Source organism: Pleurodeles waltl, chromosome 1_1 (assembly GCF_031143425.1).
Source record: "Pleurodeles waltl isolate 20211129_DDA chromosome 1_1, aPleWal1.hap1.20221129, whole genome shotgun sequence".
NCBI lineage: Eukaryota > Metazoa > Chordata > Amphibia > Caudata > Salamandridae > Pleurodeles > Pleurodeles waltl.
The window spans coordinates 944,441,303-944,460,875 of NC_090436.1; the positions used below are offsets into that span (position 1 = coordinate 944,441,303).

Below are 19,573 nucleotides of genomic sequence, written 5' to 3' on the forward strand. Positions count from 1 at the left end.
AGTCAAGCACCGCTGAACAGGTCAGAGACAGCAAAGTCAAGCACCGCTGAACAGGGCAAGCACCGCTGAACAGGGCAAAGACCCCCATGGCAAGCACCGCTGAACAGGTCAGAGACTGCAAAGTCAAGCACCGCTGAACAGGGCAAGCACCGCTGAACAGGGCAAAGACCGCCATGGCATGCACCGCTGAACAGGTCAGAGACAGCAAAGTCAAGCACCGCTGAACAGGGCAAGCACCGCCAACTCAAGCACCGCTAGCCCATGTGCGGCAGGGGCAGTGACGGAACTGGGACCGTCACGGGGAGAGCGATGCACTCTGGGCACCAGTCCCCCTCCAGAACCAGTGGAGAACAGCATCCACTCCATCTGTCCTTAACAGGATGAAGCACTCTGGGCACCAGTCCCCCTCCAGAACCAGTGTAGACATGCATCCACTACCTCAGTCCATAACAGAATGAAGCACTTTGGGCACCAGTCCCCCTCCAGAACCAGTGGAGAACAGCATCCAGTACCTCAGTCCTTAACAGGATGAAGCACTCTGGGCACCAGTGCCCCTCCAGACCTGTGGAGAACAGCATCCACTACCTCAGTCCTTAACAGGATGAAGCACTCTGGGCACCAGTCCCCCTCCAGAACCAGTGGAGACTGTTATCGACTTGAGAGACTGTGGCTTTGCGCTCCCCAGGATTGAACAGTGGGCAACCCACCCACTGTACCACTGTAGAGACTTGAGAGACTGTGGCTTTGCACTCCCCAGGATTGAACAGTGGGCAACCCACCCACTGTAGAGACTTGAGAGACTGTGGCTTTGCACTCCCCAGGGTGGTACAGTGGGCAACCCACCCACTGTAGAGACTTGAGAGACTGTGGCTTTGCACTCCCCATGATGGTACAGTGGCAAACCACCCACTGTAGGGACTTGAGAGACTGTGGCTTTGCACTCCCCAGGATACATCAATGGGCATGGAGCCCCCTCGTGGATCTGGCGTGGTTCTCTCATCCGGCTGAGGTGCCCTCCTTCCCTTCCCCCTGAGGTGCCTGTTGTATTTCGATCTGATGCCCCTGCAGTGTTCTCTCCGTTTTGCTCAGGTATCGTGTGTGGGTCTCGCCCATTCATTTTGGGCCCAGTGGTCCACGGACATTGAATGGTGCATACCTGAACTACTAATCGTGATGTATATTTTGTTGAATGTGAAATTATATCTGTATATATTTGCTTACTGTATTTTGATACATTACAATGGTTGCACTCATTTCCTTTTGTCTTTGTATTCTTCCGGGGGGTATTGGGGTTGTTACTGTTATGTTTGGATATGCATTGGTGTGTGTGTTGTAGTGGGTGAGGGTCGGGGTGGGGGTGTTGCGTGTGTGTGTCCCTGACTTTTGCCTCCCCTATGTCGTAGGTGCAGTACTCACCGTTGTCTTCGGCGCCGGCGTTGATGATGATCGTACAGGAGCAGGAAGACTATCGCAGGGAGTATTTGGAGTCCGGCTCCATGGTGTCCTCCTTCCTCGTGGAGTGTTTAGAGGTGAGTGTTTTCCCATTGAAATGGCTGTTTCTGCCGTGTTTTTATCCACGGTGATCCCGCCCCGGAAAAGGTGGCGGATTGGTAGGTTGTGATACTGTGGGCGGTACTTTGTCTCCCGCCTGTCTATTGGCGGTGACCGCCGCGCTGTTTGTCTGTACCGCCGTGGCGGTCGGAGTGTTAAAGTGGCTGTTTTTGTTGGCGGTTTCCGCCACGGTCATAATTCCCTTTTTTTTCCGCCGGCCTGTTTGCGGTCTTACCGCCGCTTTAACACCGTTCGCCAGGGTTGTAATGACCCCCAAAGACTACAAGTTTGTCAGATTAGTCTCAAGTAACAAAAATATTGGTATGTTTTGCTAGTGTCTCAGGTTACAATATTAAAACATCTAAGGCCGAATAATGACATCAAATTTACCACATTGAAGGATGTTTACACTACCTGGGGATTATTTCCAGGGAAAAGTGGAGAGCCTGTGATAGAAATGGGATCTTTGGTTGGCAGTCAGGTTACCCCCTCTCCAAGCAAGGACCCTCATTCTAGTCAGGGCAAAAGAGAAACACACCTGGTTAACCCCTGCTCACCCCCTTGGAAGCTTGGCACGGGCAGGCAGCATTAACTCAGAAGCAATGTGTAAAGTATTTGTACCAACACACAGAGTAATACAGTGAACCACTACAAAATGACACAACACAGGTTTACAAAAATAGTAAATAATTTATCTAATTAAACAAGACCAAATATGATAAAATCCACAATACACAATTGAAAATATAATTTTAGCACTTAACAACACAAAAATAGTGCCTAGAGGAACAAATGCTGCAAGATTGTATTAAGTGGCTTCGTGACGTACCTTTGTAAATAAGTAGATAGAAAACAGGCTGGTGCACAGAGTCGGGGAGCGAAGTGTTGCTGTATCCAATGCAGCGTCGGTTCTGGTGCTACGGGGCAGAGGAGCAGAGGTGTTGCAAGAGGCATCAGGTCCTTACTGCAGAGAGGTGGAGGTGAGGTGGCATCGGTTGTGAGGTGTCGGTCCCTTGGTTCCGACAGAGACGAAGTCTGACAAAGTCACGATGCTGCAGGATGACCTCACAGGTTCGCAATGACATCTGAGAGCCACAGGCGCTGCAATGGCGTTGGATGTCACGGACGTCGGACTTATGACATTCCGATCTCAGCGAGGTCTTGCGGGATCAGCGGCTGTGGCAACGCGTGGCCTGCGGAGTCATTAGGGTCATTGTGCTTCTGCGAGGTACACAGCTTCGGGGCAGGTGGTGTCACGGTTTCCGTACAGCGGCGCCCTTTGCCAAGTCACATGGCATTGTCCGGTGTCGTTAGGTTTTCTCCAGAAATTTACTTCCAGTGGCCCAGCAACTAGAATGCCACCCTATGGCAAGCTAGAATCCACAGCATGCAGACTCAAAACTAGGTGGTTAAGTCTTTGCTGTCCCTGAGACTTCAAAACAGGAGCCAAGCTCTACTCCAAGCCCTTGGAGATACCTCTCAAGCAGGAATGCACAACAATGTCCAGCCTTTGTCCCTTTTCACAGGCAGAAGCAGCAACTGCAGGATAGCCGAACAATGCACAGTCACAGGCAGGGGCAGCACATCGCCTCAGCTCCTCTCCTTGGCAGAGGTTCCTCTTGATTCCAGAAGTGATCTTGGGGTGATCTAAAGTCTGGGGTTTTGGGTCCACTACTTATACCCCTTTCTGCCTTTGAAGTTGCCCAACTTCAAATAAAAGTCTCTGTTGTTTACAAAATCCTGCCTTGCCCAGGCCAGGCCCCAGACACACACCAGAGGGTTGGAGACTGCATTGTGTGAGGGCAGGCACAGCCCATTCAAGTGTAAGTGACCACTCATCCCTCCACTCTAGCCCAGATGGCTTATCTGGATGTGCAGACTACACTCCAACTCCCTTTGTGTCACTGTCTAGAGGAGATCCACAAACAGCCCAACTGTCAGTCTGACCCAGACAGCGAATCCACAAACAGATTGAGTAACAGAATGGTTTAAGCAAGAAAATGCCTACTTTCTAAAGGTGGCATTTTCGAACTAACAATCTAAAAACCAACTTCACTAAAAGATGTATCTTTAAATTGTGAGTTCAGAGACACCAAACTCCATATTTCTATCTGCTCTCAAAGGGAATCTGAACTTTAAGAATATTTAAAGGCAGCCCCCATGTAACCTATGAGAGAGATAGGGCTTGAAACAGTGACAATTGAATTTGGCAGTATTTCAATTTTGGAACATATAAAACACATCAGTACATGTCCCACCTTTAGCATACACTGCACCCTGCCCCTGGGAAAACTTAGGGCCAATCTCACGGGTGCCTTAAATGTATAAAAAGGGAAGATTTAGGGCTGGCAAGTAGGTACACTTGCCAAGTCGAATTGGCAGTTTAAAACTGCACACACACAGACACTGTAATGGCAGGTCTGAGCCATGTTTACAGGGCTACTAATGTACGTGGCACAACCAGTGCTGCAAGCCCACTAGTAGCATTTGATGTACAGGCCCTGGGCACCTCTAGTGCACTATACTAGGGACCTACTAGTAAATCAAATATGTCAATCATGGAAAAGTCAATTACACATATAATTTACACAGGAGCACTTGCACTTTAGCACTGGTCAGCAGTGGTAAAGTGCCCACAGTACCAAAACCAGCAAAAACAGAATCCAGCACACAGTCAAAACATAGGAATCAGAGGCAAAAAAGACAGGTCTAACAGCCTGTCGTAGCTAACCTATCATAGCAAATGGGTGAAAATAAAGAGGAGCTGACCCAGTCTCTACCTTTTCCCATGGTTGGAAGGATTAACTAAAATAAATGAGGGAACATTACCAAAACAGTTTATTGTCTCAATACCATCTGGTCAGTGTCCCAAATGCCCTATTTCAGAAGCTTAAGTCTGGGATAGATAGCTTTAGCATTTCTATAAAAAAAATTAGCTTGAAAAAAAAGAGAAAACTAGGGGGCATATTTATACTCTGTTTGCACCGGAATTGCGTCGTTTTTTTGTACGCAAATCCGACGCAAAGCTAACTCCATATTTATACTTTGGCGTTAGACCCATCTAGCGCCAAAGACCTTGGAGTTAGCATCATTTTTTAGCGTGGACACCTACCTTGCGTTAATGATATGCAAGGTAGGCGTTCCCGTCTAAAAAATTACTCCAAGGCATGTGCGCCTTATTTAAACTCCCGTGCAAAAATGGCGCACGGGAGTGGGCGGGTCAAAAAAAATGACGTCCAGCTGCTTTAGCGTAATTTTTTTGCGCCTGGTCAGGGCAGGCGTTAAGGGACCTGTGGGCTCAGAAGGAGCCCAGAGGTGCCCTCCCCTGCCCCCAGGGACACCCCCTGCCACCCTTGCCCACCCCAGGAGGACACCCAAGGATGGAGGGACCCATCCCAGGGAACTTAAGGTAAGTTCAGGTAAGTAATAAAAATAAAAAAAATGGTGGCATAGGGGGGCCTGATTTGTGCCCCCCTAACATGCCACTATGCCCAATGACCATGCCCAGGGGACATAAGTCCCCTGGGCATGGCCATTGGGCAAGGGGGCATGACTCCTGTCTTTGCTAAGACAGGAGTCATGTCAATGGAGGGTGGGAGTAAAAAAAATGGCGCTAATCGGGTTGAGGCAGATTTTTGGCCTCAGACCGACTTGCCCCATTTTTTGACGCCCATGCTCCATTTTCCCCTACGCCGGCGCTGCCTGGTGTGGGTCATTTTTTTTGACGCACACCAGTCAGCTCCGCCGGCTAACGTCATTCCATAAATAAGGCGCCCGCATGGCGCTTTGGAATGGTGTTAGCCGGCGTTAACATTTTTGACGCACAACAGTTGTGCGTCAAAAAGTATAAATATGGCCCTAGGTTTATTGATGCTGGAAAGAAAGGTGCTGGGGATGTGGCTGCAGCACTTGTTAAATAACCATGCTAAAGTTCCTCCAAAAGTGATTAAGCATTCAAGATTACTTTAAACTGTGTTTTAAGCTTGTCATTTACTGTGCATCTAGGTACACATGTCAAATGTTTCTTTTAACACAGTGATTGGTGTTTACTTTTCTTTGACCGCAGAGACTGAGAATTTTGTAAATTGAACTTGATATTGCAGTGGTGCTAGGAGTGTGAAAGGAAAGACTGTAGGATGTCCCTTTTTTTCTAACATACAATAAAATTTAAATACCTTTAAATGAACGTACAAATATTATAAAATATATCAGCAGTTAGGAAAGCACAAATGAGGCACATTTCTTTTGGAATTCTGGAGTGTGATGGAATCAAAAATGTTAAAAGGATCAAAAGAAATCAGGATACTTTACTTGGTGACGTACAAATGAAAATATTCATAGAAATCCTATTTTTACATATTATCGTTTGTGTAATATATAGTCTTATCAGTAAAACTGTATTTCATTTTGAATTTTGTGGCCATTTCAAAGAAAAGTTACTGTCTGTAAATGATAGTGTGATACCACCCCATGGGGCAGATTTAAGAAATGTGGCACTGCACCCCTCCCTACCGCCACCATGTGTGCACCATATTTAAAATACAGTTCACCATGGCATGGAGTAATATCGTCAGAATTCTTGACGCTATTAATGTTCTGTTCACATTTTGGAGCTAACCCTGAACAGTACACAGGGGCCCATTTTAATGAATGGTGTGCCCCCTTTTAACTCCTGCTCTGAGCAGGCATTAAAAAAATACAGAGAAAAATGGTGCAAAGAAATGTTTTAGATTTGCGCAATTTTCTTGGCCCCCTTAACAGGGAATCCCCCCCTTGCTTTCATTATGCATGGCGCAGGCATAATCTGGCGTAAGGGGTTACAAAGTGGTGCAATGCAATGCATGCATTGCACCACTTTGTAAATATGACACAGCATTTTTGACATAATGTAGCCACATAAGGTTAAACAAAATGATGCTAAGGTGGCGATATATGGCACAAGGGGCTTTTAAATCTGCCCCCATGTTTTAGTAATATATTTCCAAATGTGTACACCAAAATTGCTGTATTGGCTACATATCATACCTTTACCACTCTCCTGAAGAATGGGGGTGACTCATTTGCTATACTCGTTCTTTGTGAAACACTTCGATTTTTACTTCTGTGATGTATTGGTGATAACAGCCCCCCCACTCTGATAATTCTTCAATCACCACTGGCTGGGCTACAGTGCTCAATTTTTAAATAATACAATTGTGCTACCAAACTGCATTTATACAATACTTTACTGTGCCAGAGAAATTACTCGCAAGTCAGTCCTCTCATCTGGATGTTTTCATTGCCACTCACATGCTTAATTTTATTTAACACAGTTTATGACCTATTTGTTTTAATAAAGTTTACTCTTCATACAACTTAAGTACAGAATGACATTCAGAAGTATTTGTCATTTCCAAAGTTCACTTGATTTACTCGGTATACCCATACTATCCAACTTTATACATTCAAAGGAGATCAGTTACACCACAGATAATAACAGATATCAGAGGCATGCTTGTTTCACAAAACAATTTCAATAGTTTATGATCTTACAGATGCAAATACTCATATATTATTTCAAATGCATTCACGTCATGGAGTTATCCTTAAAACTACAGATTCATTAAATGATATCACCACTACATTAGGTCTTGTAATACACGAGGTATATTACATCTCAATATTGACAGAAGCTGCAGATAAATAATGCTGAACAGGATTTGGCACTAGGGTAATTAGAGATGGAAATAGAACAATGACCACAGTTGTTGTTAACAAATGGAGATTTCTTAACTTCAGTAAAGTATCAGCATTGACTCCTAATGATGGTGTGCCATACTTTTTACACATCCCAAATATGACAAAGATTTTAGCATGTAGTGTACATTCTTGCACTAGATGGGAGACGTTTTTCATAGTCAAATATGTGTTTTTGAAAACATGAAGGGCTGAGCAAAGGTCATCCGGACAGACACTCTTTATGTTCAGGTCAGGTATCCAGGCACTGTACATTTCTCCTTGTGGTCCGAGGAGTGCACTCTGCTGCCAACCAAGGACCCAGGACCTGGAAAGGCACATCTTGAGGATCAGTGATTCACTCTGGCAGAGGGCAGCAGGGCCTAGGCAGGTCCAGTTGCAGGTCAAGGCATGTCCAATTGCTGCAGGTCATCTGGGAAGTTGGAGGGAGGTCTCTGGAGGTTTTTATGTCCCTGTAGCTCTGAACAGGAGGTCAGTCAGCTGACCACTGTAGTCACTTCGGGGGGCCTGGGATAAAGGGAGCAGGTCCAGTCATCCTTCTCAGACAGCAGGACAGTTCTCTGGCAGTAAGGCAGACCTTCGTCTGTAATATCCGTGAGTCCAGGAACGTACTGAAGAGTTGATCTGAGGGTTTAATATTTATACCGGGTGCCAGCTTTTAAGTGGAAGAAATTTCTAGACTCCCCCTGACATTTGGTTCTGGAATTTCCTTTCCTCCCCAGCCCTGGTCCCATGATATCCGAAGTCACAAAATGCTATTGTGAAGTTATTTATGTGTGTGTTGGGGCAGCTTCTTTGAAGTGTGAGTGTGGTAGGTGACCGCTTTGCCCCTCCTCTCTGGTCATGATGGCTCATCCTGCCAACACCCAATCCTCCTTTGTGATACTGTCTGGGAGGTCTACACAAAGGCGAACTGCCAATGACACCTAGTCATTTGAGCCAGGATACAGACTGCAGGCACCAAATGGTAAGGTCAAGTAAATGCCAGCTTTAAAAAAGTGGCATTTTCGGAATTGTGACATTTTCTGGCTTTGCTATTAAATAGGGTTTTAAATTACAATTCATTTGAGTGTACACATGACAATTTTACATGCTTCATGTTTGCTAACAACAGTTATCTCTTATTAAATGTAATAAGGTAACCCATTGTTATCCTATGTGAGAGGTAAACCTTGCAGCATTGCGACACACTTAGGGGTTTTTCACTACCAGGACATGTAAAATGTAAACATACATGTCCATCTTTTCAAATATAATGCACCCTGCCTTATGTACTACATAGGGCCTATCCCAGTGGTGAGTTGTATTATAAAAAAGAAGGTATATGCTTGGTAAAACGTTTTTTTTGTCAGGACGAATGAGCAGTTTAAAACTTCACCTAGGCTGCAAAGGCAGCATTGAGACATGTTTAAAAAGACTACTAAAGTGAGTGGCAGAATAAGTGCTCAGGCCTAGTTGTAGTATTTCATTTACATGCCCTTGATACATGTAGTACCACTTTACTAGGGACTTATAAGTAAATTGTATGCCCCAATTGCATATAAGCCAGTTTTATGCTGTTAAAAGGAAAGAGCACAAGAACTTTAGCACTGGTTAGCAGTGATAAAGTGTACGGGGTCCTTAGGCCAACAACAAAGAATTCAGCACAACAAGACGAGTAAAGGGAGAACGGTTAGGAACACTTTATCAAGAATGTCAGACCTATTGGGGCAGGACGCTTGTTTTACATATCTATCTACTTCTATCCCCTGAAATCTATCTGTATATTTTTTTCCTATTTCTTACTGCTCCTTTCTGAGGTAAAATGTGATCTATGTGTGTACAAAACTGTAGAAGATTTATATTGTATCAGCTTGATCAGGATACACCACAAGATGGTAACATTGCCTGTAAGCAGGCTCAGACTCTCAAACTCAAATAATGTGGCTTTGGTTTAAGGCTTTAGTGGGTGGATTAGAATGTCTGCAACTTGTACTTGAATACACCCATTCAATTCCAAAGGTCACCAGGTCTGTTTTCCAAGTCTGACATTTATGCACAGAATGTGTGGATTACAACATCAGCCTTATATTGAATGCTAAGGCAACACCTCTTCTGCCACTTTGGTCTTGTTTATTAAGCTGGTATGAAGACGTCAGAAAAGAACACATACTTGTTTAACATTTTTTGCAGTACTGAGCACAACACTTCTCCACTTACACAATGTAAGCCCGAAAAACTACATTTTTGGCTTCCTCTGTGAGGCCCAGGAATTGTTGCCTTTAACACAGTTGAATTCCTTAAATTCTGATCTGACCTTTCTTCTCTGTTTTCTGTCTATTAGTTAGCCGCCAGGGGCCAGATGTACGACCACTTTGGATTGCGTCTTGCAATTATGAATATTTGTGATTTGCAAATTGCAAGTTGCAGTCCCTAATGTACAGAAGTTTCTGAGACACTGTTTGTGATTCACAAATGAGTTGCACGGGACCTGCCTCATCAATATTCATGAGGAAGGTTGCAATTTGCGACCCATTGCGGATGGCTACAATCACAGGAATGGTGGCCTGCTGGGGTCAGCAGGCCACCATGTCTGTGATTGCTTTTTCATCTTTTTGTTTTTAAATGCAGCCTGTTTTCCTTAAAGGAAAACGGGTTGCATTTAAAAAACAAAAATGAAAAGTTTCCTTTTATTTTTTTCAGAGCAGGCAGTGGTGTACTCTGACAGAAGGTTTGTTCCCCCATTCACAAAGGGGAAAGGGTCCCTTGGGAACCCCTTCCCATTTACGAATAGGTTACCACCAATTTGAAAATGGTGGTAACGGCGATTGTTTTACGACCGCATTCCCGGTTGCAAAGCAATCATAAATTCCTCTGTGAGACGCTATTACGAAAGGACGACCTTGGAACGCCCCTTCCTAATAGGGAGTCGCAATCCCTATTTTGTTGGTTGGTAAAAGGTTACTTACTCACAAAATAGGATGGCACATGCTACAAGGCCATTTTGCGGTTGCAAAAGGCAAATTTTGCCGTTTTCACCCGCAAAATAGCTTTGTACATCTGGCCCCTAATGTTGAACTTAAAGCCTACTTTGAAGATTTTAGACCTTTATTAGAACTAGAATAGCTGTAACGATAGGACGACGTGTGATATGTGGGTTAATACAGTAATGAAGCTCATGCACAAATTAGTCCTTGCAAGGAGAATAGCCTCTTTGTGATATATTACTTTGTTCATTAGTACATAATTATAAGTACAGCACCAAACCACTCCTGTTGGGGATTAGTCTGTGCTTGAAAAAATACATTAAATTAATACATTTAGGGCATCATTTAGAATTTTTGGAGTGGCACACTGTATTAAATCAGTGGTTCTGCTACTTTGCCAAAGTTGCTGTTCCCCTGGTTTTCTTTCTGAAGAAGTACTGAATTTCGAAAGAGCCTGCAGCAGCTCTATTGCCGTAAAGCGCTAAACTTTGAGGTTGCACTTCGTGAAACAAAAAACATTGCTATGCGGGTGTCACAAACATGACGCACACCCAGCAAAAGGTAGTACAGCCATTGGAGCCTCCACACTGACGGGAATCTCTGAATTCAGCAGGTGGTCCTCAGCCGGGGAGGGACGGTCATGGCTTCCACTGAAATAGTGGTTGCATGATGTGTTTGCCAAGGTCTAAACAGTGCCGTAACTCAACTGGTGGGGCATCCCTGCAGAATGTCAAGAGCGGGCCCTTATGTTCCAATAACTTACAGGTATTCATGGGGACCGCTGACGGGTTGGGGTCCCTGAAGAGTTGGCGGGGCCCTGTGCACCACAGGGACTGCAGAGACCTGTTTTACACCCCTGGGGTTAAATGACCCTGAGAGTGTGTTGAGTGTGGGAACATGAGCATAATTTCAAAAAGGTTATTAGTGGCTAATGACAATAATGGGCCTTCATGAGACAGAGATAAAAACCTTTGTAAACCAGGTTTGTTGATATTAAAATGCTCTTGCTCTGTGAAAAATTGCCTGAATTAATAAACTAAATGTAAAGATAGGAATAATCAGATCAGTTTAGTTAGCTGTTTTAGAATCATGTGACAGGCATATAAATGGTAATTGGGCCAAATTATATACCCCCCTAGTATGCTTTCTTATTTGAGTACATTTAATACAATGCTAAAGCGCAAGTATTATTTTTGTGAAAATCAGATTTCTCGTGAATTTCTATTTTCTTCTATTGAGAATACGTCACCGGTTACAGCTTCCTTTAATTAACAACCACTGAATAGTTTAGCTTATATGCATCAAACTATTAATTAAATCATTTTCCTTTTAGTACGCAGTACATCATAGCTATGAACAGAAAGTGTACACTAATTAACTAATGCACGAATTACAGATATTAGTTTGTAGTTATCACGTAATCTTAGATGCATGATTGGGGTACCAATGTTCAAGTAAGTTCTGTCTAATATACCTCCGAAAGTCGATCCCTTCAGGGCACGTCCTGCCATCAGCAGTGAAGGACTAAAGGTAAGCAGAGAAGCTGAAGGAGCCACACCAACAACAACACAGGTTCCAAATCCAAAGTGACAGGACATGAAGGCTGCAGTCTGGTGGAAAAGATCAGTAAAGGTTATAGCAACTTTGAGTGCATTCATAGCAATATGAATGTTTTCAAACTCAAGGATTTATATGTGAATGGAAAATATATGATACTGTACTCTCAGCCATATTTTTAAGTCAGCTACATAAGGGGCGCAACTAGACTCAGAACTCGGGTTGGGGGCTAACGCTTCGAATAATGGGGGCAGATCCATCTTTAGAGCTGAATCAATGTCACTTGTAGGATTACCTTCAATCTTCTGCACAATACTTGAAACAGTGTTAATATTCTCATTGATATGTGGCCAATAATCCATTTTAAGTGTACTTGGGCATTAAGGATGGTCTTGGCCTAACAAGATTTAACAACTCTTAGACTGGAAGGGATTTTCCTCAGGGAATTTAGAAGAATGGATAACATATGTTGCTTTGTTGTATTACATACGAAGTCATTAGACTTGGTAAGATGTAGAGTTTCAGGTTCTAGTTTATGGGTCAAAACGCAGCTAATTATGCACTCTGTAATACATTTTCCAATTATCATAGTCTTAATATAATAATCTAAAAACAATACTCACAATATATTTTGGTGAACACCACCAAATTATTTTTTGTAAAAGAGTCCTTGGTTACACCCAATTTTGTATTTATTGTTATGTTGATATTTTATTTACCAGTACACACTACCACACCTTTGCAGGACAGATGTTAGTACATGAATCAACTGTCTTGCAGTCAGAGAAGAGTCCAGGCTCGATAACACATAACATTTTAAATCCGTATTTACATGGTTCCAAATGTTACCCCTGAGTTCTAGCTTCATTAAATATTCTTTGCTATAGTATGCTTAGGCACTCCCATGGCCTGAAATGGATGTAAAATTTAGCAAGATGTTGACTGTACAACCTCAGAGACAGGAACTGATCATGAAGTATGATTGTCCAAAGTGCCACAGAATCAATGCCAAAACTTGCAGCATACTCATAAATTGTAGAATATCAAAGAGTAATACAATTGAAGAAACTATTTGGCAACATTGCTTAAACTCATCTTTAACGCTGTATCTTTTTTGCAGATTATATAATACATGTATGTAACAAATGTGATGAAGGCAAATCAGAAATGGAATTTAAAATAAGTTCTGGATCATCAGGAGAAATTAGCGTTACGAAAAGAGTAAGTTGCAGACATGCTGAAATGCTATGTTCTACTGTGTTGCATCAAACAGCGACGTGGGAAAAATCCATAGGGCCTGCAATCCTAATCCCAACTTCATTTGAATTCCAGAGATGGAGCACTGGCACTTCTGAGCAGAAACCAAGTAATTCAAGAACAAAATACTTGCCCTTGTGTAGGAAAGTCCTCCTTTTCGCCCTGGTCACCCCCACACTTTTTGGACAGGTACTGGTGGTTACTGACTCTTGGCTGTGCCCTGGGTACTGCTTACCTGCCCCAGGGCCAGTGCTCTGTGTAAAGTGGATATGCAAATTAGGCTAATTATAATTGGCTAAGTTAACCTACCTATAAGTCCCTAATATATGGTAGGGCATGTAGGTTTAGGGACCTCAGCATAGGTAGTGCACCCATAGGTGCACTGCTGAGGTGCCCAGTGTCATTTTAAAGACAGGCCTGCCTTGCTGGCTGATTTTAAATTAAAGTTATATGCAAATTCGACTTTGGAATTAAAAGTAGTTCCAAAGTCTTAAACTACCTTATGTTTACATATAAGTCTCCCCTAAGGTGTGCCCTATTTGCCCCTAGGGCTGGGTGCCATGTAACTATAAGCAGGGACCTTATAAAAATAGTTTTAAAAGCCCTGGTGAGGTAAAAACAGCCACATTCGTTGTTCCCTCATTGTAGTGAATGGCCTCCATAGGCTAGAATGGGGAGACTTTATTTTAATTTTAAAAGTCCCCTTAAGTAATGGATACCAAGAGTTTGGTGTCAAATTAATTGTTATAATAAATCCCACAATTTCCAGTTCTTGGATTTAATATAACTTGTTCGGGTAAAGAGTTTTAAACTTTACCGGAAAAGTTGCCAATTTCAGCCCTGCATTGTTTTTGCTGCTGTGCTGTGATTGGCCAGCCTCTGGCAGCCTGGCCAGGCTGCCTTGATGAGGTGTGAAGTGGCCTGGCTTCACACAAAGAGATGTGCCTGTGGGAGGGGATCTCCCCTCAGCAGATGGTGAGGCAGGAAGGGGGAGGGCTGCCAAACTGGTCTTCAAAGGCAGAGGAGGACATTTGGAGCAGCCCAGCAACACCCCCACATCCTGCAACCCCAGACAACTAGGTGCCCCCTTGGTTAGATTAGGAGAGGGCAGGAGAGGGGTGTGTTTATGATTTTTAGCCACACCAGTGGGTGGGCTCAGCCAGATGTAATCTCCAAAAATCATTTTCAGCCATGATGGATTTTTTAAGAATGTTGCCTCCTGGGATTGATTTTTGCCACACTTCCCAGGAAGTAGTCGTCACAGGGGAAAGGACCCTGCACCTGATTGGAGAATCAGGACCCCTCTGTTTTTCACCCAGGTGCTAGGATAAAACTGGCAGACCTGCACCCACCCCTGAGTTCCCTACCACATCCCTACCACGAAGAACTGCAGAAGAAGAAGGACTGCCCTGCTGGACCCCTGGCCTGCACCTGGACCCTGCACTCTGAAGGACTGCACCAACTGCACACTTGGGCTTCACCACAAGAAGGACTTTACCTGACTTCAAAAGGTCCAAGGAGGGACTCCCTGTTTGCTACAGGTGAACAATTGCTAATCAGAGCCCCCTGCACCAACCCTGAAGAAATCAACCAGCTGACCACTGCCCAGTGGCAAAAGGAGTTTGCACCAGGTGCATTCTGGGAGTTGTAGTCCACACCCCCAAGGATCATCTCAGAGCTTCTGGACCCTTGGGGTGAGCTGTGGACCCTAAAAGAACCTTAAAAGAACATCTGGGAGAAGACCCAGAAGTTTGGAGAAGTTTGGAGAACTTTTGAAAAAAAGCTCCATAGAGGGACCGACCCACAGCGGCAACTCTAGCCTGCTTGCCTCAACCGCGACCCGGCCTGATTGCAGGTTCGTCCTGGTAAAGAAAATCTCCAAAAAAGAGACTAAGTCCGAAGGTAAAAAGTTGACCGGGACCTCCAGCCAGGGTATCCGAGGAGGGCTCCAAGGATGTCGGATCAAGATCCAGGTTTACCCCGGTCGAAGGATTTTCACTTCGAAAAAACAACTAAGTCCGAAGGTAAAAATCTCCACCAAGGATTCGTATCCGGAGAAGGGCTCCAGGAGATCGGATTGGACTGGCAGGTTCGTCCCGCTGAAGAAAATCTTCAGAAAAACGTTTAAGTGCGAAGGTAAACTTTTGACCGAGGCCTCCCGCGGCCTGTAGCCAAGCCGGGCTCCATCGTGGTCGGCTTTAAACTTTGACTTTGCCCCGGTCGAGGTGCAACCAGATGACCCGATTGGCGCTTTTTGTTTCTAGGTGCTAAAAAACAATAATTCTTGAAAAATTCATATCTTCGGTTCCCCTCATCCGATTGAATTCATTTTTGTGTCATTTTAAAGATAAAAATATAATCTATTTTCATAAATTGGTTTTGGATTTTTAAACTGTTTCCTGTGTTTTATTTAATTACTGTTTTGTGATATTTGAATGCTTTACACTCTGTCTCCTAAGTTAAGCCTTGACGCTCGTTGCCAAGCTACCAAGGGTTGAGCTGGGTTTAATTTACTGAGACCTAACTGGACCTAAGTGGAGGTTGGTGGCTTATTGCTAAGTGTAAGTACTTACCTGCCCTTACCAATAACCCATTTTCCAACAACTTGGCATCTACCACTCTAGCAACTACCCTATTTGTTGATACAACTCACAGTCATCTCTAACCACGGTATTTCTTTTTCTGCAGCACCATTTCCTGTCACTGGCTCACTTCTACTTTTATTTTACACATCCTTGTTTTGTGCTACCACCCCCACCTTTGTTGGTTCCCTCTTTTATTTTCATTTGTCTCCCTTTGTTTTATGCCTATTTCTGTTTATCCTTCGATGTCCTCCCGCTCATCCTTATTCTCTTTCTGTCTCTCTGCCTCATTCTGTATAGCTCTCATCTATTTTTTTTTATTTTTTGCTTTTTTCAATTATGTGCCTCTGTATTTGGCTATACTGGGTCTCTTTTTTTCTTTCTCCTCAAAATGTCCATCTCATTTCTTTTCTCAGTCTATTCAGACGCTTTAGTTTGGTCTGAAAACCTGCATTACCTGCAAAATACCTTCAACATGTACAGTGGGGTCTGAACATCACCAAATGTATAGTACAGAAACCTGCAAGTTCAGGACATCAGGTTTTGCAGCTTAATGTTATTGCTCAAGCCTGGGCTATCAAATCCAGCAAAGCCAGGCCCAGCAATTGCCACAGGCAGCGCAATTGCTTACATGTCATACCTTAAGCACATGAGCAGTGAATATGAAAGTGATGTGACTGGCAAAAACAGGGTTAAACGTTCTGATCATAAAGCTAACATTTCAAAATCACACTTGAATGATGTCATAAAATGAATTATTTATTCTTCATGATCCATGGCTCTAGTGTATGGCTGTTAGCCAATAAGACGTCTAGAGTTTTGAATGGTATATTACAAAATTCAGTACTATTCTTGACATATACATAGTGTTAGTGTGTGACAAAAGAGTTGTGTTGGGCAGACCATTAGTCTTCCATACTGAAGCAGACAGGTTAAAATACATGTGCTTTCAGTAGGAATCATGATGCTACTACCGCTAGTCCCACAATGCCCCGACAGAGAGGACCCTGCTCATATAGAAGGTACACTTTGTATGCCTCCTCAACATCCATACAATACTCTGGGATTTAAGGCAATGTAATATGGAGGTGCTACACGGATCTCTGTGGATTCCTGGGCTCCCTGGGGGGAAATTAAAAAAGGCTGACCAATACAGGAAAAACAGCAAAGTCATGGCAGACACAGTCTCGGCCAAGACTGACTTCTCCTTCTTGAAAACTTTAATAAAGCTTGTTAATAAATGAAGGGCTCCACGAAAGACTGATATGTAGCCTTTTCTGTTTCTTGTGATAGCCACATTTCACTTCTGGGTGGTCCCCATGTACCTTGGTACAATTAGTGACTCTTGATTTTACTGGGCCATAATATCTATCATTCCTGGTTGTTCCAAACAGACATCTGATTCTTAGGGTTGATGTATCTTCACTTCATGGTGAGCCACATAAGTTCATTTATAAAGCATCTCTTGATTGTGTCAATCAGTCTATCAATCAGTTTTTGTTTGGCACAGCTACTCACCCTTGAGGGTCTCAAGGTGCTGGGGGTGGGGAGTGAAGGGGTCTCCTCCAGAGAGCCACATCTTGATGTTCTTCCTGACAATGGTGAGCAATGGGCTTTGTCTGCGTGCAGGGAGAGGTTGTTCCAGCTCCTTGCTGCAATGTAGGTGAAGGATCGTCCTTTGGCGGTGGTTTTGTGGATGCGAGGGATGGTGGCCAGGGCTATCTGGGCGGAGTGGAGGGATCTGGCGGGGTGTGAAAGAAGACACAGTGGTTCGGGTAGGCTGGTCATGCGTTATGTATGGCCTTGTATGTGTGGGTGAGAGCTTGAAGGTGATTCGCTTCTCGACCGGTAGCCAGTGGAGGGTCCTCTGGTATTGGGAGGTGTTGGGAGATGTGTTCTTGGTGAGGGAGGTCCAGAATGATTCTAGCAGCAGCATTCTGGATGAGTTGTAGTTTTTTTATGTTTCTAGTTGAGGTGCCGGCATAGAGGGCGTTGTCGTAGTCGAGCTTGCCAGTGACTAAGGTGTGGGTGACTGTTCTGCGACAGTCTGGTGGGATCCACTTAAAAATCTTCCGAAGTTTGCGGAGTGTGTACCAGCAGGAGAAGGCGACTGAATTTACATGGTGGGTCATGGATAGGGAGGAGTCAAAGATGATTCCTAGGTTGCTGGTGTGCTCAGTCGGTGCAGGAGGGACTCTGAGGGATGTGGACCACCAGGAGTCATCAAAAGCTGAGGTGGCATTTCCGAAGATGATGAGCTTAGTCTTGTCAGAGTTGATCTTGAGACAGCTTTCTCTCAGCCACGTGGCGACGGCTTCAATTCCTGAGTGGAAGTTCCTTTTGGCCGTGTCTGGGTCTTCAGTAAGTGAAATGATGAGATGTGTGTCATCGGCATGATACAATTTTCATACCGTGGCTTCTAACGATGGCAGTGAGAGGGGCCATGTGTACGTTGAACAGTGTGGGACTAAATGAGGATACTTGGGGGACTCCGCAGTTGACTCCTGTGGGTCTGGAAGAGTAGAATTGGATTCTGACGCTCTGTGTCCTTCCGGAGAGGAAAGGGTGAATCTATTCCAGGGCTCTTCCCCAGATTCCTATGTTGTGGAGAATGGTGCGCAGAGTGCTGTGGGACACTGTGTTGATAGCCGCTGAGAGGTTGAGGAGTATGAGCGCTGCGGTGTGGCCGCGGTCTAGGAGTAATTGGATGCCGTCGGTGGCTGCCAGGTGGGCTGTCTCCCTGCTGTGGTTGTTGCAGAAGCCGGATTAGGAGCTGTCCATGGAGTTGTTGGCCTCAATGAAATTCCGTAGTTGTACATTGATTGCTTTCTATAGTACTTTGGTAGGGTAGGGTAGCAGCGAGATGGGCCGGAAATTCTTTAGTTCTGATGGATAGGGCCGAAGGTTTCTTCAGGAGAAGGAGTATTTTGGCGTGCTTCCAATCCTCGGGGAAGGTGCCAGTGTTGATGGAGCAGTTAATTGTGTTCCAGAGCTCGAGGGCGTTGGATGCGCTGGCTCTGATGTGTATGTGGTGCGGGCAGGGGTCCATGGGGTTCCGGAGTGGGTGCTGTTCATGATGCTGACTGTTTCCTCTCTGGTGAGCATGGACCAGCTGTGGATGGTCTGGGTGCGTCGGTCACAGATTGTGTCATGCCATCTCCAACTCTGGGTTGATCCCATAAACATGTATGAATGGGGTCTTGTGATGTTCCTGGTTCAGACCATCTCTTCTCTTCGGTACACCATGCAACAGTAATGTCTGTTGATTTTCCTTGAGTCACACTCTTCCTTTGCCTGGGTTCCAACCCCACACCTACTCACCAAGCACAGCAGATATAGCTCACTCAACAACACCATTATAAATAATGATGGAAAGTAGGGTAGGGTAAATATATACAACATCATTTCTACTTTCCAACATCTTTTCTGCTTCATACCTTGGTTAAGCACAGCAAAATATTGCCACAGGTATGTAACACGCCACTGAACTTCATACACAAAACCAAAATACTATCAGTATAAACCACAATATGGAATATACTGCCTACCAGCCATGCATAACAAGCTGAGAATATGCCTAACCGACAACCCAGAAAATACTTTCAGACATTATTAGAAATAGTAAATTGCTATACATATACTACAATAATACACGGCAATCCACAAAGCCATTACCAAAACCAGTTTTGTAGTTTCGATTTATTATACAATGAACATGAAATGGGCGATGCATAAAGGAAATAGCAGGAAATCTATCTCATTAGCTATCTAGCACATAGGAACAGAGCCTAATCAAATGTACATTCATGATAATGAGTGCAATATGTAAAACCATTCTAACCAATGTACATTTAAACCAAGAAAGTACATTTGACTATATCAATGTTCATCTGCTCCTAAGAATTCAGATTGATGAATGTACAT

At 44.1% G+C, this 19,573-nt stretch overlaps 1 protein-coding gene across 2 annotated transcripts in view; it reads right to left on the reverse strand.

Annotated features, from left to right (window-relative positions):
• LOC138289570 (alcohol dehydrogenase 1-like) overlaps positions 1 to 19,573 on the reverse strand; it is a 259,702-nt gene that overhangs the window by 89,866 nt on the left and 150,263 nt on the right. For both annotated transcript variants that reach the window (XM_069230185.1, XM_069230184.1), the window contains exon 7: positions 11,728 to 11,863. In XM_069230185.1, the coding sequence (XP_069086286.1) occupies positions 11,728 to 11,863 (136 nt within the window). The remainder of the gene's footprint in view (positions 1 to 11,727; positions 11,864 to 19,573) is intronic.